Genomic DNA, 10,676 nt, shown 5'->3' with positions numbered 1-10,676 from the left:
GAGTTCCTACTACTTACACGTGCGTTTTTTCACGACATCGCTAACAGCCAAATCATGCTGTGCGGTGGCATTTTCGTAATCTGGTCCGTGTCGACTCTTCGGTAACAGGATTTTAAGAAACCACGACGGCTACGGCGACGAAGACGTCAGTTCAAACTATTAGTTTGAGATATCCTAAGTGTTTCACGATGTTTCCACCTTGTTTATGTTTGTACAATATGGGCGAGTATGCTATTTAACAAATTGATGTCAGTTTTTTCATGGGTCTGTCCTGTCATGAATTTCGTCATAACATTGTCAAAGTATCTGAGGGATCTACTCGGCTATCGCCTCGTGGATCCACAGCTACTTTGACAATGTTATGACGAAATTCATTGTCACAAAAGGACAGACCCATGAAAACTGACATCAATTTTGTTTTTTACAACAACAAAAAGCAGAGGGGTAAAATTAAGTCAAAACACGAGAAGAACGCGTGACAAAAATCGAGGAACTTCACCTTTCTTCAAGTGGACGCGACCATATCGCGTCAATATCGCATAAATTCTAAATTTATGTGTGTGTCCGCTTATTGACAATAAAAAGTAGCCAATGAGCGCGCGAGAATTTTGCAGTCATTGCAAAAAACCAGATTGGTACGTACGGATTTGAAGCAAAGAGAGAGAAGAAAAGATTCACTGTTATCTGTCAATGTTGCCGTCAAATCTAGCCTGCGAACGCGACGTATTTCCGGCGTCGTAATACGTCTACGTTCGCAGGCCATCAAAACCAGAAAATTGGCCATTTTACGTTGTTGCTTTTGATGAGTACGGAGAGAAATGACAAAAATGAGTGCCGCACATCGATCATTTTTTCCTCTTTTAACCAATAATATTACTGCTTTTTGGCACTGTCGTTACCGTAGGCGAACCATACGGCACATGGTCGAATTACCCATCTTGAGCCTCTGCTCACTATAAAACTCCAGCTATATTGGTGACGGCGATTAGTTTCGGCGCAGTACGATTGAACTTTCAATTTTGTGCACGTGTGATCGATTGAACCCTATAGTTAGCGCACAAAAATTGCCCCTATTGAAAACAACACCTACCCCCAAAAGACACTGGTTGATAGAGACCCTTCGAGGGCGCTTATACTCAACCAGTCAGCGGTCCTCCTTTAAACATGTTGGGATTCTCAACTACACTATATTTTGTTCATTTAAATTCTGGATGGACCAGTTTTTTTATAGCCCTTCCTCGCTGCCTTTTTATATACGTCCATTCCCTTAGTCATTCGGTTATTTACGTTGCGCAGTTGCTGTAACTTGAGTGCATCCTACCATCTTTAAATCCAATTGCCAATGCTCTCCCATCAGGAGAAAATGCGATGCTTCGAGCAGGTCTCTTAAGTTTTCGAACATTCTTCATTCTGTGATCAGCAAGGTTCCACACTCTGACAGTCATGTCATCACTAACAGTCGCACAGACTTCGTCTGACGGATGAGATGCCAGACCCCATAATTCGCCCTCCAGATGGCCCTGAAAAATAACAGTAGAAATGAGACGCTCAAATTATCATATAAGCCTCAATAAATACGAGATACACCTAAAACCTTGGAACTATCAAAGGGAATCTCTCCACTCCAACAAAAAATAACTTTAAACCACAAGAAATACAGTGCAGTGTTTACATTTTTTCAAAGAAAGCGTTTGTATCTAAAAAAACAAAAAAAGAACTTCGGAATATCTTATTTTTGTTTTCACATTCCCTGGGCGCCGCCTTCTTGAATAACATTAATATTGGGGAGCTTAAGCACGCGACGTTTTTAAGCCACGGAGGGCAACCGGAAATGACTACCACATGTACATGGCTTAGTATCTTTTCTCTATCAGCGACGATTAGTTTAAAACTCAGGGAGACACGACTGTCCCGGCATGCGGATAGGTCACTTCCGGATGCCTTCCGTGGCTCAAAAACGTTGCGTGCTTAAGTTCCAACTGTAACGTGGGTCTGACGTGTTACGGCTGCCCTGTTGTTATCACACCAAAGCTCTTTGTGTCAGCGCAGGCAGAACGGTAACCGTGATGTATCAAAATTGTTCAAGATGGAGGCTTCCAGAAAATAAGCGATTCTTAAACTTTAGATTTTTTTCTTAGTTTTTTTAAAACATTTTTTCAAAAGATTTAAAACACTACGCCGATTTACTGGAGGGTTGGTGACGTAGAGGCAGAAAGAGATGAGGAGCGCTCTCGTCAGCAGCAAGGAAGGCACCAGTCACCATGGCAGCCGAGCCACAGTCCACCTCCCACGACACCCGTCAACACATCACTGAGACCAATGTGTGGAATGTATACGTACCCTAAAACATGGGGGGAGGGGAAGGGGAGGGAGGGAAAGGCAAGCGAGTAGGCAACAAGGTGACGTAGCCAAAGTACATGGAAATGCCTCTGCAAACCTTCCAAATATTTCAGGAGAAACCGCTGCATTGGCTTGGTTTTAACATTTGGCCTCATTTCATGTGAGTTGTTATTCTTTTCTAGGACTGGAGTCTAAAAACCTATAAAGTCCTCCTATCCATAACAACGCCCCGCTTTGTCTCTTTAGGTCATACTATCGCATGATAGTGACGATTGCTTAAAACATGTTTTCACACTAGAAAACAACTTGGTCGACAGAAAAAACTGCCAACATGAGATTTTAACTGAAAAATAGGCACGCATTGCGTAGGTGTGGTAGTTCAGTAACTTGACACAGCGCTCTATTACGTAACTGTCAACTGAGCGGAGTTTTGTTTTCCAGAAGATTCAAGTTGTGTTTGCATACAATGTAGCTCTAATAGTACACAATATTGTTTTTGTGTCGTAAATCATTATAGTGCTATGGTAGATGTCTTAGGTAAATAGCCCCGGAGAAGACATGTAGTTACAAGTAAAATACTTAAACCCAGAACGATTGAAGAAAATAGAGGGCGAATCGAGAATGTTGGGTTCAAGGCAGACATTAAGTTTGCTTCAACGTCTTTTTCACAGGAAGTTTATGCGTGTACTCTGCGCGTCTGACAGCTTTCCACGACAAAAGTTCACTGAAGTTAATATCTGACCGGCAGGGGTTAGTACCTGGGATGGGGTACCTCAAAATATACGACTTACTGTAAGAAACTGCACCGAAAATTCTATTTTAACGCTCAAAAATGCGAATTAAGTAAGGTACAGATTTTGCTAGCCTGCTTTCTGCAAAACAAATATTGATGCAAAAGTGAAAAAATATTAATACACAGTTTTTAGGAAGAGGAGAAGGGCGTTTTTAGGAAGAGTCGATCGAGAATAAAAACAATTGCTATCAGCAAACAAAATTTGCAACATGAAAACAACATAAATTTGTGTCGCGAAGATAAAAAGTTACCATCAGCGAAAAACATTTTGGGACAATTTTGCAATGTTCAATTTTTGCTATTGTGCTTTTGGCTGCACGAATAAATCGCAAAATCAAAATCTACATCGATTTCAGCGGCCGCCAGTGATCAAGTTAACTTGAGTGTTTCTACCAACTCAAGAAACAAAGTACACATCTGTGATAAAATGACGGGAAGACAACGGTTTTTGTTTTTGTTAGTTTGCTTTTTTTCTTTCAAGTGTTATAAAGTTCGACAAGAAATGTGCGAATTCAACACAAAGATCACAATCGTCTAACTCTGGAGGTTGACCATTGTTTCTGCAAAGTCAAAAACTCACTCTCCTAGACGAGGTTATTTATCACCAGTTAATTCCATCGTTTTGGAAATAGAAGCTGCTTTGTTGGTCATCAGCGTCACAAATTCTTGGCGATTTTGGGCTCATTTTTTGAGATTCAAGCAAGCTGCCAACAGACCTGTTTATTTTCGTGATTTATGCACGCGCTGGCGGGCCCATTTGCCACCCCGGATTTACACTCACTCACTCACTCACTAGTGGAAAGTGCAAAAAGCACGTCAGCAAAAACCAATGACATCATTATTCTTTGGATCACTGACAAATTCGAGCAATGCGGTCATTTTACGTATACATAGTAGTGCAATTATATAAGCTGATAAAAATAAAATCATTTCCTTGAACTTCAATAAAACTTTAAAGCCTTATTCAGAGTTCATTTGAATATGAATTGCAATGAAAATTATAGGCAACCATGAAGTATCTTCATTGAGTAACTCGCTATTATACACTACAAGTGTACTAATTGTGGATTGTAATTAAAAACGCAGGGAAGTTTAAAGGAATGTCGACTTTTCTCACTTCGAAAACTCTTCAGCAGAGAGTAAAGAAAAATACCTGTACTAGAACAGTTATGGGTCCACTCTTGTCAATCTCCATGATCTGAAATTTTAACCAAAGGAAAAAAAAGAAAAAAGAAACAATAATTGACACTTAAAACGAATCAAATGTTGACCATGACTTTAAACTTTTTTTTTTTCAATGATTTATACCTCTCCATTTTTGGTTCCCACTAATATTTTGCCCTGTCCAAGAGTTATTGCTCGAATCGCAGGTGCATCTGCCATCAGGATAGAAGTTGGTGGACCAGGACTTAGACTTGTGCGCGTCACTTTGTAGTTCTTTAAACAACGAGAAAAGTTCTCATCCCAGAGTGCAACAACGCCATCTTTGCCTCCAGTCACAAAGCCCTTGACATAAGCAGAAAAGCACTGGTAATTAATCAAGTGTAGAGTGGCCCTAATAACAATTACAGTGGGAGTGAAAAAGGACGATCGCCGTAACTTATAATGCACATGTAGTTAACAATGCGATCTTATGTAAGTTGTAAAATCATGGCTTTTTGAAAACTGCAGCCGATGCTTTCTATGTCTACTTGGTGGGGCTGAACGAGAGTTGTAAAAGTGAGGATTACGCAAAAAAAAAAAAATCTGCATAGGCATTGTTTTCGACTTCTCTTGGGCCATTTTCATGTCCCAGGAGAAATTGCAAACAATGGTTATGCAAAAGTTTTGGGGGTAATAAAGGTATATTATGGGATTGTGCAAGTAGTGAATTAATTCACTCACTGTTTTGTGATTCACAATTTGTTCATGTTGTGGATGTTCAACTCATGTAAGCATAAAGGTGATGTTACACGAGTCGATTTTTAATCCACGTTAGACGAGACAACTCTTAACGGAACTTTGTTGCGGCAACCATATGTTACACGAGACGATTTTCAATGCAACATTGCTCGCAACATTCGAGCCCAGGCTCCTGCTCGACTAATCCTAGGCGACAAATATGGCGGACACTGTTGACGTGACTATCGAAGTGAGTTGTTTCGATTCTCTGTGGTGCATTCTGGGTCGAAGTTGCATTAAAAGTCAACGGCGGAGGTGTTACAAGCACCAACTCCAACAAAATTCGGGCAACAATGTTGCAGGTTTTTGAAATCGATTCAAAAACGTGTAACATGTTGCCGCAACAAAATCTTTTGTTACAATCGGCGTTAACAAACGGTTCGTGTAACATCACCAGGTAAATATGTGCAAGAGTGTATATTTCAAAATTCCCTTTTTTTTTTTAATCAACAACTCGCAACTGCAAGGAATATAACTGCAACATTGTCAACGAGGGGCAAAATACACAATTTGATTACCTTTTCTAAAACTTGCATTGCAAACACGGGGCCTTCATGCGCTTGTATTGCACTTTGCAAAGTGTTCCCTTGCCAACAATACACCTTGCCACTGGCACCTCCAGAGAAAACAACATCAGCGACTTTGCCATAGGTTGCACACATCATTGTTTCATTTTTTCCATGATCACCAAATGTGCCCCTCTTGGAGGTGAAACCCCCACCTGTCTGTGTCCAAAATTTGATGTGTTTCATGCCAGCAGTCACAAGGCGCTCGGCGTTATGTGGATCCCACTTGACAACAAATATCTTGTCTTTGTGACCCCTGAGAGGATCAAAATTTACATTTCTCATGCAATTATAAATAAAAGACTTAATTCCGCTGGAGTTCTAGTAGCTCAATGCAAAGAGTATCTTTCTAATGTTACGGCCCGAGGTTACAGGTTCGAATCCTACCTACAATAAGTGCCAAGGGTTGAGACACTTTCCCTTTTAAGGACTTTCGGACAAATCCCTCCCCCAAAGTCTTTCCATCTAACCCCCTCCCCCCCAAACAATGCTGTTTTCTTATTGCCAACTCGAGGGGGAAGAGGGAGGAGTGCAAGTTGAAAATGTAACGTTGAGGTGATTTTTTCCACATTGTTGTCTTCCCAGTTTAGTGTCTCAACTACCTTTATCAGTTATTGTAGGACTCTGATTCTTCAGCTGTCATTTCACCCATCGCCAAGGATTAAGGCATAAGCCACAGATCAAATAAGATGTGGAGCCTTTTCCTTTTTGTTGAAACAATTTATATGTAACACTAGTGGAACAATAGTTTGTACAATGTAGCAATACACTTTTTTTTTAAACCCAGCTGCTCCTTTCCAACTGACCTGGTAGTAGCTAGTTTTTCTCCTTTTCTCCAATCCCACACAACAATGACATGGTTGTCATCAAGTCCTACACTGGCTAACTTCTTTCCATCACCTAAGGTCAGAGAAGACTTTCAAAAACGTGCGACAAATTAAATCTTGCTTCTAAGTCAGGAAACGTTATCAAAAAATGGCTCGATTACCTGAAAAGTCCACCGAGCAAACACCCCTTTCATGTTGTCCTTTGAGAATGGCTAATGTTTCCATTTTTACAGCATCCCATACATGAATGGCAGGATCCCGACCAACCTTCAGGATAACACCAACATTGACATGAGAAGTAATATTCTAATGTAACACTGGTTCAATTCATTGTCATGAAATTAATGCCGAGATCACGCTCACTATAATAACAAGTGATGTTCAGCATAATAGGTTTTTAACTTTTCCAAAAAATAACGACAAAAAAATTCTTTGAAGGGAATGTCCACTTCAGCAAACAAAATAACTTTAAATCACAGGAAATAACTGTTACATTCAAGTCAATCTAAAGTATTTCCAAAGAAAGCGTTTGCATCTCAAAGAATAATTTTTAGAATCGCCTATTTCGTTTTCAAATTTCGCGGACGCAGCCATCTTGAATAATTGTGACGTGTAACGGTTGCCTCATTGCTATTAGACAAAAGCTCTTTGTGTCAGAACAATAGGGCAATCGCAACACGTCACATTATTCAAGATGGCGGCGCCCGCGAATTTTGAAAGTGAAAATAAGCGATTCTGATATAAACACTTTTTTAAAACAAGTTTCGAACAAATTTGTTTGTGAACATAATTTCCTTTGGTTTAAACTTATTCAGTGGTAAGAGTGGTGAATAACATTTGTCTTTCATGTCCTTGTACAAGTAACTTAAAATCCCTTTGCATGTTCAAGTTCAATATTTCTGAAAGGACCAGCAAAGGTATGAGCTACTTAGGGAGGTCTGGGGGCAAGGCCCCTAGGAAAATTTTAAAATAGAAAACTCAGAAACGCTACTTCCGGTGCTTCTGGAACTCAAGAATCAGTTTCCAAGAAACGCTGGAGTTCACTCAAATTCTCTTTTAAAAGTAAGGTTACAAAAAAATGTAATAATAAAAAATAAAAGAAACCCCTCAAATATTGACATCAGAGTACCGGACATGGAATGGGAAACCACTGGACAAAACGTCCAGCCTCCGGCCTCAAACGAAGCCCCTGGACGTTTGATCCTTCCTAAAAGTCGTTCAGTTAGGAACAAAAATGAGCTTGAGATGGACATCGTTAACCCCGGTCGACGAAAATGAAGAGATGGCACTTTTTTTTCAAAATTAAAAATCCGAGAGCATCCGAACTACTAATCGGAAGGCCGTAGGTTCGATTCCTGCAAAGGAGCACTCGGATTTTTTCCGACTATTCCCGAGTCACCATTGAAAAAATACCATTTCTTCAAAATGAACTTAACTGGAAATAGAGCTCATCCTCGCGGTAATCAGAGCTATACGTTCTTCCTAGATTGACCTTATCTAAAAGAAGCTTGGTTTCATTTTTATCCCTTTAGAAACAAAAGGTCCTTTTTCCTGTGTTCCTATTTTCTTTCTACGAATGAAATGATATATATATATATATACATATATAACATTTAGAAGAAAGACAACTTCACAGCGTAGCGACTTCAAGTTTCATGTTTGGACAATCATCAGGCTACAGATCTTACATTTGCATTCTAACTCATTTAAAGACCATTCTAATACTCTAGGGGAGCGTGCTATTTTAAGTTCGACAAAAGGTATTTGTTCTTGTGTCTGCATTTAGAAATTAACTCGTTTCTTTTGTTCAGTAGGTGGCGCGTATCTGCTTTTATTATGTACAACTTTTCTGTAAGGCACAGGTCGCATCTCTTTGATCCACATTTGTATGGTGAGGCGAAAGACTCTATTGCCCAGCGTAGCGTGTAATTGATGTTATTGTCCTTTAGACTCCAGATATGCCTCGATAACTCCGTCTCACTGCAGTACTTTTTATGCCTGAAGGATTTAGTGTGATTGTTGTATCGGGTTTTAAATTCTCCCTCTGACGCTCCGTAGTAGATTTTGGTGTTGTTATCGCTTGTCACTTCGGCTCTATAGACTATAGACGATGATAGACATTTGCCGTCTAAGGGGCATGATTGCTTGTTTCTGCAATTGCATAGCCGCGCTTCGTTAGGTGTTTTCGTGGCGTTTAATACTTTTGCATTGTGTTGCCTGATAATGCCTGTCATGTTGGTTGTGCAGCAGTAGCTAAGCTTGATTGTGTTCGTGTTTAGAATTTTGTGAAGCTTGTGGCCTTTGTGGAAGTGTTTCTTGATCAGGTAGATGAATTTTTTTCCGATGTTGGTCTTGACTTGCAGGTTGTATGGTGGATTGAACCAGAGGATATTGCGTTGACGGTTCCTTTTCCGTTTTCTGTTTTGCTTGGCGGGCTCGTACTTGAAGGTTGCGTTGTGCCCGTTTTCCTTAAACGCCAATTCGTAGACATCTTTGGCTTTGTCGAATTCGTCTTTGTCGCAAGACAGGTCAGATATTCTTTTGTTGACCATTATTGGCAGCTCTTTGATGATGGTGGGTGGATGATTCGACCGTGCATTGATGTATGATAGTTTATTGTTGGGTTTTCTGTAGGGGTAGTACTTTTCTCTCTGCAAATCCAGCGTTACGTCCAGAAAGTCGGTGGAAAATAGGTTCGTTTCGATTGTGATTGAAAGGTTTTCTTCTTTGAAGAGAGCGGTTATGCGCTTTCTCAAGCGATCTAGGGTGGGTCCGCTGATGTTGCTAACTACAGCGAGGCCATCGTCTCTGTATAGGCCTATGGACGCTTTGTTGACAAGGGCGGATAGTTTACTTAGGAGGTAAAGCCCTACTAATTCACAGACCTCGGCACCATCGAAGCAACCCATTGTGACATCGAACAGCGAGTTTGGCCCTTTCTTTATCCATGTGTCACTGCTGTCAAACAAGAGAGATTTTCTTGAATTCTTGATGACGGCTAGGGCCCTGTTTGGGATGGAGGTTATTGAGCTGGCGTAGGCAATGGCTTTATCTAAGAGATTCTCTGATATAGATGGGTAGAATTCCACAATGTCAAATTTGATGAACCGTGAATGGCTTTTGTTGGGAATCGCTTTGAACCAATTTATTACAGTTGAGGTGTTCTTCCATTGGTTTAGGTTGGTCGCGGAGATGACAGCTTTGTTTATGGTGTCAAGGTACTGCTTGGCGACTTTTCCCATTTCCGGTTTCGATGGGTTTATCAACCGACAGGGAGTTTTGGATTTGAAATTCTCCTTGTGATCTTTTAGCGTGATGAACGCGGGTCGGTTTGCATAGTGTTCTATCTTGTTATCGAGGCCCAACGGCTCGGCTAATAACTTTGCTTCTTTGTCAATTTTTCGCTTGATCGAAGGGTCTGATTTCTCGTATGACTGTGATATTTTCGTGAAGTAGCTTCGTGTATTGGCTGCTGGGCATTTCGTAGATGTTTGATGTTTTGTCAGCAAATACAAACATGTTGCCAGAAGACTGGATCTTTTTCACGTCGGCTTTTAATTTCCTTTGGAAGGCGTTTGTGTGGTCTTTGAATTTGATGGTACATGTCATTCTCAAAGTGTACAAGGAGATCGTTCTGCGGTGGAGTACGGTCAGAAGGGAATCCAAAATTTTGCGTTGATGCGTCGTTGGTGCTTGGATGTTCGAAGAAGTGTACTTTCCATCTGACTCGTTTCAAGAAACTTTCCACTTTCTCGGTTAGCAGTTTTATATAGCTCGACCTCGGTGGTATAGGTATGTTCTTTAAGGAGTAGGAGAAGCTTGTCGGGTTCATGGCTGTGGTCCGTGGACTTTCGGTAACTAACAAAAGTAGAGTGCTCAACCAGATAATCTAGGAGCAAAGTAGCGCAAGTAGGGGGTTCCAGTTAGCTGCAGAGTGCTCGATACGTGAAGTATAACGTTTAGAAGAAACGTTTAGAAGAGCACGCTCCCCTAGAGTATTAGAATGGTCTTTAAATGAGTTAGAATGCAAATGTAAGATCTGTAGCCTGATGATTGTCCAAACATGAAACTTGAAGTCGCTACGCTGTGAAGTTGTCTTTCTTCTAAACGTTATATTTGCTCTACTTCACGTATCGAGCACTCTGCAGCTAACTGGAACCCCCTACTTGCGCTATATACATATATATATATATATATATATATATCAAG

At 40.5% G+C, this 10,676-nt stretch overlaps 1 protein-coding gene and 1 pseudogene across 1 annotated transcript in view; both read right to left on the bottom strand.

Moving 5' to 3' along the window:
• Positions 1–1,275, bottom strand: part of LOC137979813 (echinoderm microtubule-associated protein-like 6) — a 21,904-nt pseudogene extending 20,629 nt beyond the window's left edge.
• The window catches only part of LOC137978953 (echinoderm microtubule-associated protein-like 6), a 103,069-nt gene that overhangs the window by 58,434 nt on the left and 33,959 nt on the right, over positions 1–10,676 (bottom strand). Inside the window, exons 14-19 of the mRNA XM_068826079.1 lie at positions 6,629–6,734; positions 6,447–6,540; positions 5,593–5,896; positions 4,442–4,639; positions 4,287–4,331; positions 1,322–1,520 (exon numbers count right to left, since the gene is read on the bottom strand). Of these exons, the coding sequence (XP_068682180.1) occupies positions 1,322–1,520; positions 4,287–4,331; positions 4,442–4,639; positions 5,593–5,896; positions 6,447–6,540; positions 6,629–6,734 (946 nt within the window). The remainder of the gene's footprint in view (positions 1–1,321; positions 1,521–4,286; positions 4,332–4,441; positions 4,640–5,592; positions 5,897–6,446; positions 6,541–6,628; positions 6,735–10,676) is intronic.

Source organism: Montipora foliosa, chromosome 12 (assembly GCF_036669935.1).
Source record: "Montipora foliosa isolate CH-2021 chromosome 12, ASM3666993v2, whole genome shotgun sequence".
In the NCBI taxonomy this organism is placed as follows: Eukaryota; Metazoa; Cnidaria; class Anthozoa; order Scleractinia; family Acroporidae; genus Montipora; species Montipora foliosa.
Note: the sequence above shows the minus strand (reverse complement) of the source record. Positions and strands in the feature narration are given on the sequence as shown.